Below are 17,151 nucleotides of genomic sequence, written 5' to 3'. Positions count from 1 at the left end.
TCCATCTGTTTCCTGTTAGACACTCTGTCCCTCTACCTCCATTCACCACCACACTGTCTCTTCAGTCACTGTCTGCTACTCACCCAGTACATCCCACTTTCATCTAGTGGGGTCCACCATCCCTCCACCTTCCCTCTCCATCCTGTCACAGTTCCTGCCTCTCCTCTCTCCTTCCTCGCCAGTGACTTCCTTCTGATCTGTCAGTCTTTCTCTCTGACCTCTCAGAACATCCCTTTGACAACCCAATCCTGACCCTATTGATACAACCTTTTCACAAAGACCCATCGAACCTCCAATATTCTCTGATGACCAAGTCCCCCAACATCCTCTGATACCCAAACACTTCAAAAACCACCCAATACCCTGATGCACCATAGCCAGCCCAACCTCCATATAATCTCCAATATTCAGCAGGTGACCAGTGTACTCCCACCCTCTGTCGGGGCTACATTTCTCCAGGCATCTCCTCCAAACTACACATGATGACCAATCTCCAATCCTTTAGACTCCCCATCCCAACTCTAGCCACTTGATCAGCCCAGTATCAGCCAGTGATCCCCTGAATTCCGCAGATCCCTGTTCCATCCTTGCTGTCCTTCTGAAACAACATTCACCACATTTGAGGCACCAGTGGCGAGTGATGAAAAAATATCTCCACAGTGTTTCCTTCAATGATCCCCACCACTGATCCTGATCTGCACTGTCCAGCCGTAGACCTGTGAATCTTCAGCATCACCATCTTCAACCACATCTTCCCCACCCTATCCCCCAGCTCTATGGCACCCTCTCCTACCCGTCTCCCCTCCAGCCTGACTTCCACTCCAATTATTACCTCCTTCCTGCCCACTTCTCCATTCACTCTCCCCATTTCCATCCTTCCACCCACCATTCTCTCTCCCCTCCTCTCCCTGATAAACTGTCCTCCATTTCCTTGTTCATACACTTTTCTGCCCTCCCCTGCCTCCTCACCTCCTCCTTCCCTTCTCGTCACCTCTTCCCAATGACCATAAAACCATACGGTGCAGGAGCAGAATTAGGCCACTTGGCCAATAATTTTCCTCTTTCTGCCTCTCTCCCTTCTTGAAGAGTGGAGTGACAGTGGAGTGGAGGAAGCTTTTCCTTCTTCCAGAACCATGCCAGAATCAATTTTTTTTTGAAAGATCATTACTAATACCTCCACAATCTCTTCAGACACCTCGTTCAGAACTCTGGGCTGCATATGATCCGGTTCTGGTGAATTATCTGCCTTCAAACCTTTTACTCTCCCAAGAACCTTCTCCCTCGTAATGGCGACTTCACATACTTCTGCTCATTGTCACTCTCCTCCTTCTGGCATACTGCTATTGTCTTCCACAATGAAGACTGATGCAAAATATGTCTTCAGTTCATCCATTTGTTGAGCAAGTTTGTAAATCTGGATGGAACAAAGGATGTGGGGAATGGCAATGGTGGACTGCCATGGGAGGGGGTAGGACAGGTGGCAGAGAAGGATGGCTCGGGGTGGGGGTTTTGGGACATGGGTGCAGTCAAGCCAGCCCTGAGGCAGTATGTAAAATAATTTGATTTCAAACAATTGTTTTACTGATTACAGAATGTCTCTTGTGCTTCTTGATCCCTCCCCTCTTCCTTCAACCTGTCTCAACCATGATTCCCCTCTCCTTGCCCCCTTTCCACTCTCAGTCCACACAGACCATCAGTTTTATTATCACTACGTCAGGATTTGTTTTCTGCGGCAACAGTACAAGGCAACAGGTAAAATTACTACATTACTGTGTTTTGTAACATGGCCGCACCAGAATGATGATTAATTTCACTATATAAATGTACACTGTTGAATGACAATAAACGAACTTGAATTGGCCTATGAGAGCTTCCAGGTTACAAAGTTATGGAATGACACACTTCCACAAGACTTGGTACCTGAGGCTGTATCTCGAGCTGGGACTGAAGAAGTTTCCTGGGAAAAATCTCCAGTGGAAGACCTTTCAGACTGTTTCCCTGTGGAAGTCCCAGGACCTGGAATAAAGGAATGGAGAAACAGGAGAGTGGTAACACTGAAAAAGATCATTAGGCAAGACATGACTCTGAGGGAAAGGGGACGGGAAGTGTGAAGAAACCAACGTTATCCATCTCCCTACACTGAGTCTCCCTCACAAACCACCATGACTCCAGGTCTCTCTCCTCAGAGAGTCAGGGTGAATTTCTGCAAACAAACATGTCAATGAGAGTTCTCTTCAGTGAACCCCACCACCGATTCCTGAGCTTGCAGACTCCTCTGGGCTGATGGTCAAACCTGCATCTGCTTCTCACCTTCAACCTCTCCACTCCATTCTCCACCTCTTTCTGCTCTCTCATCCTCTGCAAAACCTATTGTGCCTCCTCCCCTCAAAGACAACCCAAACCCAACCACAATCCTGACTTGATACATCATGGCATGAAAACAATCTTTACTCAAAGATACCACGTTACTTCAAACATTCACCATTCTCTATTCACAAGTCCAACAATGCCCTCTAATGCCCCAACTCATAAAATAAAACCCTCAACACTGACACAGTGCTCCCCCAATATCACCAACCTCCCTGGACTCACCAAGTATCCAGTTAGTTCCCAATCGGCCACTGGGGCCTTGAACCTCTTGCTGTTTCCCACCATCCCCAACACACAATGATCACTGTCCTGACCCTCATCCATCCCACACTAGCACTACCCTTTTGATCAGCCCAGACCCAGTCAGTGATCCCTGAAGCCTATGTATCTAATTCCCGTGACACTGACCACTTAACCCTGCCACTGGTTGTCAACCCCACCGTCACCCTCAGCGAGGACCCTGTCCATCCCTTACCCAGATCCTGACCCTTCCTGAAGGTGACTCAGACATCCCCAGTGACCACTCACATCCCTCACTCAGCAAAGCCAAGGGACTCAGTCCTCATGCTCTGGCCACCAACCCACCTCACTGGGCCCCATGAACTAAACTCAGACCAAGGTCATTACTGCCCACGTTATAATTGTACAACACCCTCCCTTGTAGTGATCCTGGATGGTGCTGAAATTTGTCACAGGGAGGAGAGAGGAACCTCTCACTCCATCATTTACACCCCATCCCCTGCATCCAGCAGGTAAACTGATCCCTGAGAAGCTGTATTTTACAGTGTGAGATTGAATCCATACAGACAGAAGAATTCACACCTGGGCTCGTGTCTCCTGCTGGGACAGAGGATGATTTCTGGGTGTGTTCTCCAGACACTGACCCATCGGTCTGTTTCCCTGTGGAACTACCTGTGTGTAGAATAGAGGCACAGAGAGTGAGAGAGTGGAGACACTGAAGCAATCATCATGAGTCAGAGGAAAAGAGGAATAGGTGTGTGTAGAAACCAACATCGCACAGGGTCTCTCCACTGTCTCTCCCAATCCCCTGCCACTCCTGATCATTCCCTTCAGTGGGAGTTGGGACGAAGTTCAGGGATCAACATGTGGATCAGGGTTTCCTTCAATGATCCCCACCACTGATTCCTGACCTGCACTGTCCAGTTGTGGGTCTGTACACTTCCCGTATCACTCCATCTTTTTCCTGTTAGACACTCCGTCCCTCCCCCACCCCCCGAATCAGGTTTATCATCACTCACGTGTCATGAAATTTGCTTTTTTTGCAGCAGAAAATTGCAATACATAAGATTGTGTCATTGAAACTACTACCGAAACGTGTTCTGCATGTTGGCCCCACGATGTTTCATTTCACTATATCGATGTGCATGGTTGAATGTCAATACACTTGGGACTTGAATCGGCTCATGAGAGCTTCCAGGTTACAAAGTTATGGAATGACACACTTTCACAAGACTTGGTACCTGAGGCTGTATCTCGAGCTGGGACTGAAGAAGTTTCCTGGGAAAAATCTCCAGTGGATGACCTTTCAGACTGTTTCCCTGTGGAAGTCCCATGACCTGGAATAAAGGAATGGAGAAACAGGGGAGTGGAAACACAGAAAGAGATCATTAGGCAAGTCATGAGTCTGAGGGAAAGGGGACGGGGAGTGTGAAGAAACCAACATTATCTATCTCCCTACACTGACACTCTCCCAAACCACCATGACTCCAGGTCTCTCTCCTCAGCATGAATTTTTGCAACTGAACATGGCAATGAGGGTTCCCTTCAGTGAATCCCACCACCATTTCCCGAGCCTGCAGACTCTTATGGGATAGTGGTCAAGCATGAATCATCTTCTCTCCTTCAGCCTCTCCAGTCCAACATCCACCCCTCTCTGCTCACTCATTCCACCTCACACTCTCCAAACCCAATCCTGACCCTATTCAACACGTCACAAAATCAATCTCTACATAAAGATATGTTACTTCAAACCTTCACCATTCTCCACTGCCAAGACCAACAATGCACTCTCATGTCCCAACTCTTCAAAAACTCCCCAATATCACTAACCTCCATGGACTCACCAGGTATCCAGTCAGTTCCCACCCGGCCACTAGGGACTTGGCCCTCTCAGTGTTTCCCACCACCCCCAACACACAATGATCACTGTCCTGTCCCTCATCCATCCCATCCTAACACCACCCATTTGATCAGCCCAGACCCAGTCAGTGATCCCTGAAGCCTATGTATCCAATCCCGTGACACTGACCACGTAACCCTCCCACTGGTTGTCAACCCCACCGTCACCCTCAGCGAGGACCCCGTCCATCCCTCACCCAGATCCTGACCCTTCCTGAAGGTGACTCAGACATCCCCAGTGACCACTCACATCCCTCACTCAGCAAAGCCAAGGGACTCAGTCCTCATGCTCTGGCCACCAACCCACCTCACCGGGCCCCATGAACTAAACTCAGACCAAGGTCATTACTGCCCACGTTATAATTGTACAACACCCTCCCTTGTAGTGATCCTGGATGGTGCTGAAATTTGTCACAGGGAGGAGAGAGGAACCTCTCACTCCATCATTTACACCCCATCCCCTGCATCCAGCAGGTAAACTGATCCCTGAGAAGCTGTATTTTACAGTGTGAGATTGAATCCATACAGACAGAAGAATTCACACCTGGGCTCGTGTCTCCTGCTGGGACAGAGGATGATTTCTGGGTGTGTTCTCCAGACACTGACCCATCGGTCTGTTTCCCTGTGGAACTACCTGTGTGTAGAATAGAGGCACAGAGAGTGAGAGAGTGGAGACACTGAAGCAATCATCATGAGTCAGAGGAAAAGAGGAATAGGTGTGTGTAGAAACCAACATCGCACAGGGTCTCTCCACTGTCTCTCCCAATCCCCTGCCACTCCTGATCATTCCCTTCAGTGGGAGTTGGGACGAAGTTCAGGGATCAACATGTGGATCAGGGTTTCCTTCAATGATCCCCACCACTGATTCCTGACCTGCACTGTCCAGTTGTGGGTCTGTACACTTCCCGTATCACTCCATCTTTTTCCTGTTAGACACTCCGTCCCTCCCCCACCCCCCGAATCAGGTTTATCATCACTCACGTGTCATGAAATTTGCTTTTTTTGCAGCAGAAAATTGCAATACATAAGATTGTGTCATTGAAACTACTACCGAAACGTGTTGTGCATGTTGGCCCCACGATGTTTCATTTCACTATATCGATGTGCATGGTTGAATGTCAATACACTTGGGACTTGAATCGGCTCATGAGAGCTTCCAGGTTACAAAGTTATGGAATGACACACTTTCACAAGACTTGGTACCTGAGGCTGTATCTCGAGCTGGGACTGAAGAAGTTTCCTGGGAAAAATCTCCAGTGGATGACCTTTCAGACTGTTTCCCTGTGGAAGTCCCATGACCTGGAATAAAGGAATGGAGAAACAGGGGAGTGGAAACACAGAAAGAGATCATTAGGCAAGTCATGAGTCTGAGGGAAAGGGGACGGGGAGTGTGAAGAAACCAACATTATCTATCTCCCTACACTGACACTCTCCCAAACCACCATGACTCCAGGTCTCTCTCCTCAGCATGAATTTTTGCAACTGAACATGGCAATGAGGGTTCCCTTCAGTGAATCCCACCACCATTTCCCGAGCCTGCAGACTCTTATGGGATAGTGGTCAAGCATGAATCATCTTCTCTCCTTCAGCCTCTCCAGTCCAACATCCACCCCTCTCTGCTCACTCATTCCACCTCACACTCTCCAAACCCAATCCTGACCCTATTCAACACGTCACAAAATCAATCTCTACATAAAGATATGTTACTTCAAACCTTCACCATTCTCCACTGCCAAGACCAACAATGCACTCTCATGTCCCAACTCTTCAAAAACTCCCCAATATCACTAACCTCCATGGACTCACCAGGTATCCAGTCAGTTCCCACCCGGCCACTAGGGACTTGGCCCTCTCAGTGTTTCCCACCACCCCCAACACACAATGATCACTGTCCTGTCCCTCATCCATCCCATCCTAACACCACCCATTTGATCAGCCCAGACCCAGTCAGTGATCCCTGAAGCCTATGTATCCAATCCCGTGACACTGACCACGTAACCCTCCCACTGGTTGTCAACCCCACCGTCACCCTCAGCGAGGACCCCGTCCATCCCTCACCCAGATCCTGACCCTTCCTGAAGGTGACTCAGACATCCCCAGTGACCACTCACATCCCTCACTCAGCAAAGCCAAGGGGCTCAGTCCTCATGCTCTGGCCACCAACCCACCTCACCCGGCCCCATGAACTAAACTCAGACCAAGGTCATTACTGCCCACGTTATAATTGTACAACACCCTCCCTTGTAGTGATCCTGGATGGTGCTGAAATTTGTCACAGGGAGGAGAGAGGAACATCTCACTCCATCCTTCACCCCCCCATCCCCTGCATCCAGCAGGTAAACTGATCTCTGAGACGCTGTATTTTACAGTGTGAGATTGAATCCATACAGACAGAAGAATTCACACCTGGGCTCGTGTCTCCTGCTGGGACAGAGGATGATTTCTGGGTGTGTTTTCCAGACACTGACCCATCGGTCTGTTTCCCTGTGGAACTACCTGTGTGTAGAATAGAGGGACAGAGAGAGTGAGAGAGTGGAGACACTGAAGCAATCATCATGAGTGAGAGGAACAGAGGAATAGGTGCGTGTAGAAACCAACATCACACAGGGTCTCTCCACTGTCTCTCCCAATTCCCTGTCACCCCTGATCATTCCCTTCAGTGGGAGTCGGGATGAAGTTCAGGAATCAACATGGGGATTAGTGTTTCTTCAATGATCCCCACCACTGATTCCTGAACTGCACTTTCCAGCTGTGGGTCTGTACACTTCCAGTGTCACTTCCTCTCCAGCCACCTCTCACCCCGTCCACTCAATCGCCCCTTCGTAGCCCCCAATTTCCCCTCCATGCAGTTCCACTCTGAGTGATTATGCAGAAAGTTTGAAGTTAATAACTGATCATGGGTGATTGATAAGTTCATGGTCTAAGGTAGAGGGAGATGAGTTATTAACTTCAAACTTTATACATAATCACTGAAAGAGTTGAGCTGCATGTGAATGTAACGAGAGCTGTATAACTCATCTCCTTCTACCCTGGGCCATGAACCTATCAATCACCCCTGCTGTGGACACTTTCTGGAGGTCCAAGATCCGTATGCTCCACGGCCACTGGACTAAGTGTGTTAATGTAGGAGGGGACTATGTTGAAATATAAATGTGCTCTGTTTTCTAAAGTTGACTCCTTCTACCTTAGGCCATGAACCTATCAATCACCACTTGTATACACAGCTAGAGGTTTATCTGCCTGTCAATGTGGAGTGGAGAGGGAGTTTGTAAATCTGGTGGGAGCCAAGGATATTGTGAATGACGAGATGGAGAACTGCGGTAGGGATGTGGGAGAGCTGGTAGTGAAGGAGTACTGGGAGGAGGTGTGGGGGGGATATTGTAGAGTGGGTGAAGACACACCGAGCCCTAAAACACCAGGGAACATGATTTGATTCCAAATAATTAGTTTATTGATCATTACAGAATGTCTCTCTGGTGCTTCCAGCTCCCTCCCCTTTTTTCCAGCCATGATTCCCCTCTCACTGCCCCCTTCCCATTCTCAGTCCACAATGGAGACCCATCTCGAGATTTAGGTTTATCATAGCTCACATATGTCATTAAATTTGCTGTTTATTTTCTGCGGCAGCAGTGCAGTACAATACATAAAATTATGACATTAAAGTTACTGTCCATTGCACCTTGGACTCAGAGGAATGATGTTTAATTTACTATTTTCATACACATGGCTGATTGACGATAAACTTGAAATTGAATTGCCTGATGGAAGCTTCCAGGTTACAGATTTACTGAATGACACACCTGCATGAAATTTGATACCTGAGGTTGTGTCTCCTGCTGGGACAGAAGATGTTTCTTGGGAAAAGACTCCTGTGTAAGACCCTTCAGACAGATTCCTTGTGGGAGTCCCAGAATCTGGAATAAAGGAACAGAAAACAGGAGAGTGGAAACAGTGAAACAGATCATTAGGCAAGACATGAGTCTGAGGGAAAGGGGACTGGGAGTGTGAAGAAACCAGCATTATCTCTCTCACTGTATTCAAACCCACATCCACCACTTGACTGACAGCTCCTTCCACTCACAGTACTCTCCGAGTGAAGAAGTTTATCCTCGTTACCCCTGAACTAATTCACCTTTCACCCTTAACCCATAACCTCTAGTTCTGCACTTATGCAATGTCAGTGGAAAAACCCAGATTGTATTTACACTACCAATAACCCTCATCATTTTATATACTTCCATCCAATCTCCCTCCATTCTCCTTCACTCCAGGGAATGAGGTCCCAACCTACTGAACCATTCCCAGTAACACAGATCCTCAAGACCCAGCAATATCCTTGTAAATTTTCTCTGCACTCTTTCCAATCTTATTGATATCTTTCCTGTAGGTACATGACCAGAACTTTACACAATATTCCAAATTCAGACTCACCAATGTCCAATACAATTTCAACATAACATCACAACTCCTGTACTCAATACTTTGATTTATGAAGGCCAAACTCCTAAAAGCTCTCCATGACCCTATCTACCTGTGATGCCATTTTCAAGTATTTATGAATCTCTATTCCCAGATTGAACAGGGAATGATCCTTCACTGACACCAGATCAGGTGGTGGACAAATCCAGCCCAGGTTCTCCAGTCATTGCTTCCTGGGTTCCCACAAGATTAGTATGAATATGAACCAGTCAGAGAACTGCGGTGTGGGGCAACGGCACCGGAGAGATGGGCAGAAACCATCGACCAGCATCAAAGAGGTCAAACCTCTAACCCCACACAGCCCACCCCGTACTATTCACACCTCCCTCTTTAGTCAAAGCTCTTCTTTCACCTCATATCTCCTCCTTCAGTCTTTACCATCCATCCCTCCTATTAGAGACACTGAAATCCCTCCTCTCAATTCTCCCCTACCCTACATACAACTCTCACCATTCACTCCATCTTTCTCCTGTTAGACACTCCATCCCTCTCCAGCCCAGTCACCACCACACTGTCTCCCCAGTCCGTCGGCTATCACTCAGTACATCCCACTTTCCTCTCTGTCCAACAACTGGGGTCCACCATCGCTCCACCTTCCCTCTCCATCCTGTCACGGTTCATGCCTCTCCTCTCTCATTCCTCACCAGTCTCTTCCCTCTGATCTGTCAGACTTCTTCTCTGACCTCTCAGAACATCTCTTTCACAGTCCAATATTCAGGTTTCCTGTGAATTCCAGCCCTCCAACTCGGCTACATTTCTCCAGGCATCTCCTCCGATCCCAACATGATGACCGGTCTCCATTCCCTTAGCCACCCCACCGCAATTCCACCCATTTGATCAGCCCAGTGTTACCCACTGATCCCCCGAACCCCGCTTATCGCTGTCACGTCCTCACATAAGAACATAAGAAATACGAGCAGGAGTCGGCCATCTGGCCTGTCGAGCCTGCTCCACCATTCAATAAGATCATGGCTGATCTGGCCATGGACTCATCTCCACCTACCTGCCTTTTCCCCATCACCCTTAATTCCCCTACCATGCAAAAATCTATCCAACCTTGTCTTAGAACCATTTACTGAGGATGTCTCCACTGTTTCATTGGGCAGAGAACTCCACAGATTCACTACGCTCTGGGAAAGCAGTTTCTCTTCATCTCTGTCCTAAATCTACTGCCCCAAATCTTGAGGCTGTGTCCCCTCGTTCTGGTCTCACCTATCAGTGGAAACAACTTTTCTGCCTCTATCTTATCTATTACTTTCATAATTTTATATATTTCTGTATGATCTCCTCTCATTCTTCTGAATTGCAGCAAGTACTGTCCCAGCGACTCAATCTCTCCTCACAGTGTAAACCCCTCATCTCTGGAAACAATTTGGTGAGCCTCCTCTGCACCGCCTCTAAAGCCAGTATATCATTCCTCAAGTAAGGAGACTAGAACTGCATGCAGTCTCCAGGTGTGGCCTCACCAGTACCCTGTACAGTTGCGTGCTCCCTGCTTTTAAGTTCAATCCCTCTAGCAATGAAAGCCAACATCCCATTTGCCTTCTTGATAGCCTGCTGCACCTGCAAACCAACATTCTGTGATTCATGCACAAGCACTCCCAAGTTTCTTGGCTCAACAGCATGTTGTGATTTTTTAATCACTTAAATAATCTGCTTCTCCATTTTTCCTTCCAAAGTGGATGAACTTGTAATTACCAGCATTATATTCCATCTGCCAGACCCTTTCCCACTCACTTAACTTATCTATATTTCTCTACAGACTCTCCGCATCTTCTGCACAATTTGCTTTTTCACTTAATTTAGTATCATCTGCAAACTTAGATACACTGCACTCGGTCTCCTCTTTCAGATCGTTAACGTATGTTGTGAACAGTTGTGGGCCCAACACCGACCCCTGTGGCACACCGCTCACCACTGATTGCCAACCAGAGTAACACTCGTGTATCTCAACTCTCTGCTTTCTATTAGATAACCAATCCTCTATCCATGCTAACACATCACCCCCTACTCTATGCATCCTTATCTCATGGATAAGTCTTTCATGTGGTGGCTTATCAAACACCTTCTAGAAATCCAAGTAAATAACATTTATCTGTTCCCCCTCTATCCACTGTGCTCGTCCTTGCTGCCCTGCTTAAACAACAGAACAACATTCGCCACATTTCAGGCACCAGTGGAGATCGATGAACCATCATCTCCACAGTGTTTCCTTCAATGATCCCCACCACTGATTCCACTGATCTGCACTGTCCAGCTGTGGACCTGTGAATCTTCAGCATCACCATCTCCACCCATCCCTCCCCAACTCTATGGGACCATCTCATACCCAATTCTCCCCTCCAACTTCCCTTTCCACTCCATTAGCCCTCCTTTCCACGCACTTCTCCATTCACTCTCCCCATTTCCATCCCTCCACTCACCATACTCTCCCTGACACATTCCCCTCGATCTCCTTGTTCACACTCTGTCCTGTCCTCCCCTGCCTCTTCCTCTTCCTTCCAACTACCCCTCCTTCCCTTCCGGTCACCAGTAGCTAATGATGAAGCAAATGCCTCCTCAAGGCTTCATGATTATTTATTGTCCAGTCTCCTACAAAGTCCAGGCCCTTGGGGCTTGTATGTGAGAGTGGGGGGATAATCGATCAGAGTTACAGTGAAGTAGTTACCCCTAAGTTGCAGGAGCTGAGAGCTGGGTGACTGTCAGAAGAAATGGAAATGTGAATAGGCAGTTAGCACAGAACACCCCTGTGGCCATTTCCCTCAATAATTAATATACAGTTTTGGATACTGTTGTGGGGGATGGCCTCCCAGGGGAATGCCATGCAGACCGGATTACTGGCACTGAGCATGGGTCCGTGGTGCAGAAGGAAAAGAGGAGAGTAAGGGAGTGGTACTGTATGGGGACTCATAGTCAGGGGAATAGCCAGGAGATTCTGTGGATGTGAACAGGACACATGAATGGTATGTTACCTCCTGGGTGCCAGGGTCAGGGACATTTCAGATCACATCCACAGCATTTTGGAGGGGGAGTGAGAGCAGCCAGATGTCTTGGAAGGAAAAGGAAAGAGATCCTGAAAAGAGAATTGAGAGAGCTCGGCACAAAGCTGAGAAGCAGGGCCTCCAGGGTAGTAATTTCTGGATTGCTGCCTGTGCCACACACCAGTGAGGGTAGAAACAGGATGATCTGGCAAATTAATGGGTGGCTGAGAAGTTGATGAAGGGCGCAGGGTTTCAGGTTCTTGGACCACAGGGCTCTTTTCAGGGGGAGGTGTGATCTGTACAAAAGTGACAGGTTGCACCTGAACCCACGGGGGACCAATATTCTCGCGGGCAGTTATGTTAGAGCTGTTGGGGAGGGTTTAAACTAATTCCACAGCGGGGAGGGAACTGGAGTGAAGGGACTCAGGATAGGATGCAAAGTAAAAAAAAATAAAGATGGCTTGTAGTCAGACTGTCAGGAAGGGCAAGCAGATGATGGGACATAGTTGCAGGGAGCAGGACAAGTACCAGTGCATTAGGGATGCTGAATTAAAAAGGATAGCAAATGCAATACTCAAAGTGTTATATCTCAGTGCATGGAGTATAATAAATAAGGTGGATGCTCTTGCTGCAGTATTACTGATGTTGTGGCCATCACTGAATCACGGCTGAAGGAGGTTGTAGTTGGGAGCTGAATATCCAAGGTTACATGGTGTATCGGAGGGATAGGAAGGTAGACTGAGGGAGTGACGTGGCTCAGCTCAAATCAAATGGCATCAAATCAGTAGAAAGATGGGAGATGGGACTGGAAGATGTTGAAACCTTGAGGGTTAAATTAAGAAACTGCAAGGGTAAAAGGACCTTGATGACTTCCCAACAGTAGCAGGGATGTGGTCCACAGATTGCAATGGGAAATAGAAAAATTGTGTCAAAAGGGCAATGTTATGATAGTTATGGGAGATTTCAACATGTACATCAATTGGGAAAATCAGGTTCATAATGTATCCTAAGAGAGTGAGTTTATTAAATGCTTTTGAGATGGCTTTTTAGAGCAGTTTGTCATTGAGCCTACTGGGGATCAATTAAACTGGATTGGGTGTTATATCATGAACCGGAGGCAATTAGGAGGCAGTGATCACAATCTGATCAATTTCAGCTTGAAATTTGATAGGGAGAAAGTGAAGTCTGACATAGCAGATTTTCAGTGGAGTAAAGGAAATTACAGTGGTATGATAGAGGAGCTGGTCAGAGTAAATTGGAAAGAGACACTGGCAGGGACGACAGCAGAGCAGCAATGGAGTGAGTTTCTGGGAAAAATGAGGAAGGTGCAGGATAGATGTATTCCAAAAGTGAAGAAACACTCAAATGGCAAAATAGCACAACCGTGGCTGACAAGGAAGTCAAAACTAATGTAAAAGCAAAGAGAGGGCAAACAACAAAGCAAAAATTAGCAGGAAGATAAAGGTTTCATGCTCTCTCCTGCCCCCTCATGTTAGCCTTTTCAGCTCTGGGAAAATGCCTCTGGCTAGCCACATGATCAATTCCTCTCATCATCTATCAGGTCATCTCTCATCCTCCGTTGCTCCAAGGAGAAAAGACAAGTTCACTCAACCTATTCTCATAAGGCATCCTCTCCAATCCAGGGAACATCCTTATAGATCTCCTCTGCACTCTCTCTATAGTGTCCACATCCTTCCTGCAGTGAGGTGACCGGAACTGAACATAGTACTCCAAGTGGGGCCTGACCAAGGTCTTATATAGCTGTAACATTACCTCTCGGCTCTTGAACTCAATCCCACGGTTGATGAAGCCAACACAGCATATGCCTTAAGAACACTGTCAACCTGCGCAGCAACTTTGAGTGTCTATTGGACATTAACCCCAAGATCTCTCTGATCCTCCACACTGCCAAGGGTCTTACCATTAATACTATATTCTGCCATCATATTTGACCTACCAAAATGAACCACCTCACACTGACCTGAGTTGAGGTCCATCCGCCACTTCTCAGCCCAGTTCTGCATCCTATCAGTGTCCCACTGTAACCTCTGCCAATGCTCCAGACTACCCACAACATCCCCAACCTTTCTGTCTTCAGCAAACTTACTAACCCACCCTTCCATTTCTTCATTCAGGTCATTTATAAAAGTCACAGAGAGGAGGGGTCCCATGACAGATCCCTGCGGACACCACTGGTCACCAACCTCCATGCAGAGTACGAACCATCTACAACCACCCTTTGCCTTCTGTGGGCAAGCCAATTCTGGATCCACAAAGGAAGGTCTCCTTGGATCCTATGCCCCTCTTTATTTAGGGAACCTTATCAAATGCCTTACAGAAATCCATACATCCACTGATCTACCTTCATCAATGTGTTTCGTTACATCCTTAAATAATTCAATCAGGATCATAAGGCATGACCAGCCCTTGACAAAGCCATACTGACTATCCCTAATCAGGTTACGTCTCTCCAAATGCTGATAAATCCTGCCTGTCAGGATCTTCTCCAACAACTTGCCCATCACTGAAGTCAGACTTACTGGTCAATAATTTCCTGGGTTAGCTCTACTCCCTTTCTTGAAAAAGGGAACAACATTTGCAACCTTCCAATCCTCTGGTACTTCTCCCGTCCCTATTGATGACGCCAAGATCATTGCCAGAGGCTCAGCAATGTGCTCCCTCTCTTCCATCTGTGGCCTGGATCATATCTCATCTGGTCCCAGCGACTTATCTAACTTAATACCTTTCAAAAACTCCAGCACATGCTCTAATGTTTATATGCTCAAGTGTTTCAGTCCGCTGTAAGACATCCCCACAATTGCCAAGGTTCTTTTCACTAGTAAATACTGAAGCAAAATATTCATTAATTACCTCTGCTACCTACTCTGGCTCCATGTACGTTTCCACTATTGATCCTATTCTCACACGGCTCATCCTCTTGCTCTTCACATTCCTATAGAATGCCTTGGGGTTTTCCTTAATCCTGCTCACCAAGGCCTTCTCATGGCCCCTTCGAGCTCTTCTAATTCCATTCTTGAACTCCTTCCTGGCACCTGTGTAATTTTCTAGAGCTCTAATAGCACCTAGTTTCTTGAACCTTTCATAAGTTTTTCCTTTCTTCTTAATTAGATTTTCTACATCCTTTGTCCAGCATGGTTCTTTTACTCCACTAGCCTTTCCCTGACTCAATGGAACATACCTATGCAAAACACCATGCAAATGTTCCCTGAACTTTTGCCACATTTCTGCTGTGCTTTTCCCTGAGGACATCTGCTCCCAATTTAATGTCCCAAGTTCCTGCCTAATAGCATCATATTTTGCCCTACCCCAATTAAATGTTTTCCCAAATTGTCTGCTCCTATCCCTTTCCAGTGACATGGTGAAGGAGATAGTGTTGTGATCACCACCTCCAAAATGCTCTGCCACCAAGAGATCTGACAGCTGACCAGGTTCATTTCCCAATACCAGATCAAGTACAGCCTCTCCTCCAGTTGGCTTATCCATATCAGGAAACCTTCTAAATAATCTCCACCCCATCTAAACTCCTTGCTCTAAAGAGAATGCCAGTCAATATTAGGAAAGTTGAAATCACCCATCACAACAACCCTATTATTATTGCACCGTTCTAGAATCTGCCTCCTTATCTGATCCTTGATGTCCCTGTTAATATTGGGGAGTCTATAAAAATGTTATTGTCCTTTTCCTGTTTCTGGCTTCCACCCACAATGACTCAGAAGACAAACCCTCCATGACTTCCTCCTTTTCTGCAAACATGATACTATACCTGATTAGCAGTCCCACTCTCCCACTTCTTTTGCTTCTCTCCCCGTCCTTTTTGAAACATCTAAAGCCCAGCATACTCAGCAGCCATTCCTGCCCGAGACATTCTAAGACCCTGTAACAGTCACAACATCATAGTTCCATGTATTGATCCACGCTCTAAGTTCATCCGCCTTGTTTATGATACTCCTTGCATTAAAACAGACACATCTCAAACCATCTGGCTGAGTGTTTCTTTGCTCTATCATCAGCCTATCCTGCCTCATAATTCCCAACAATCTGTCACTAATTGTGCGCTAATCATACCATCCTTTGCCTCTTCACTAGTTTAAACCCTCAACACCTCCCTCCCAGGATACTGGTTCCCCTCCAGTTCAGGTGCAAACTGTCCCACTTGTACAGGTCACCCCTTCCCCAGAAAAGCTTCCAAAGATCCAAGAACCTGAAACCCTGCCCCTGCACCATCTCCTCAGCCACTCATTCATCTGCGCTATCTTCCTGTTCTGATCTTCACGAGCTCTTGGTACTGGGAGTAATCCGGAGATTACCACCTTGGTAATTACCACCTGCTTTTCAGCCTCCTTCTTAACTCCCTAAACTTACTGCACAGGACCTCTACCCCTCTCCTGCCTCTGTCATTGGTACCAACATGTACCACAACTTCCGCCTGGCGTCTCTTTTGCTGCCACAGAATCTCCTGTCTGTCCCCCTATCGAGTCCCCTATGACTTGTGCTCTGCCTGACTTCACCCTCCCCTTCTGAGGCTCAGAGCTGACCACTGTGCTACTGGTCCGGCTGCTGCTGCCTTGCACAGATAGGTCAGCCCCTGCAGCAGTATCCAAAGGGGTATACCTGTTGCTGAGGGGAATGGCCACAGGGAGACCCTGCACTGACTTCCTTCTCCCTTTATCTCTCTCGGTGATCTTCCATCTACTACCCGAATTCTGACTCTGGGCGTGTAACACCTGTTCAAACGTTGTATCTATCAATTGCTCTGCCTCCTGGATATTCTTAGGTTCATCCAACTCCAGCTCCAGCTCCTTAATGCGGTCTTTCATCAGCTGGAGTTGACTGCACTTCCCGCAGGTGTGGTCATCACAGAGACTATCCAGTTCCATGAATTCCCACATCCTACAGGAGGAGCATTCCGCTGCCATATCTGCCTTCCTGCCTGCGCTGTACAATGGGCAACTGAGACAAAATCTTCTCACCTGTTTCTTCGGCCTCACCCTCTTCTCATCGAAGCCTCTTGAGACAAAGCCTGATGCTCCTACTCTCACCACTGGCCCACTCCCAACAACAGCTGCCCCGTTTGCCCCTTCTGTACTTTTATTTAATTCTCAGTGCTCAGCTCCCAACGCTGATTGGACCTCTGGAGTGTCCAAATGCCCACAAAGCTCTC

At 47.3% G+C, this 17,151-nt stretch overlaps 1 protein-coding gene across 1 annotated transcript in view; it reads right to left on the bottom strand.

The window, feature by feature from the left end:
• The window catches only part of LOC140741402 (uncharacterized), a 28,069-nt gene extending 11,190 nt beyond the window's left edge, over nt 1-16,879 (bottom strand). The window contains exons 1-8 of the mRNA XM_073071570.1: nt 16,687-16,879; nt 8,328-8,423; nt 6,916-7,005; nt 5,713-5,808; nt 5,054-5,143; nt 3,852-3,947; nt 3,193-3,282; nt 1,921-2,016 (exon numbers count right to left, since the gene is read on the bottom strand). Of these exons, the coding sequence (XP_072927671.1) occupies nt 1,921-2,016; nt 3,193-3,282; nt 3,852-3,947; nt 5,054-5,143; nt 5,713-5,808; nt 6,916-7,005; nt 8,328-8,423; nt 16,687-16,879 (847 nt within the window). The remainder of the gene's footprint in view (nt 1-1,920; nt 2,017-3,192; nt 3,283-3,851; nt 3,948-5,053; nt 5,144-5,712; nt 5,809-6,915; nt 7,006-8,327; nt 8,424-16,686) is intronic.
• Between the last annotated feature and the right edge of the window lie 272 nt (nt 16,880-17,151).

The sequence above is a fragment of the Hemitrygon akajei genome, chromosome 18, assembly GCF_048418815.1.
Source record: "Hemitrygon akajei chromosome 18, sHemAka1.3, whole genome shotgun sequence".
Taxonomy (NCBI): Eukaryota; Metazoa; Chordata; class Chondrichthyes; order Myliobatiformes; family Dasyatidae; genus Hemitrygon; species Hemitrygon akajei.
Note: the sequence above shows the minus strand (reverse complement) of the source record. Positions and strands in the feature narration are given on the sequence as shown.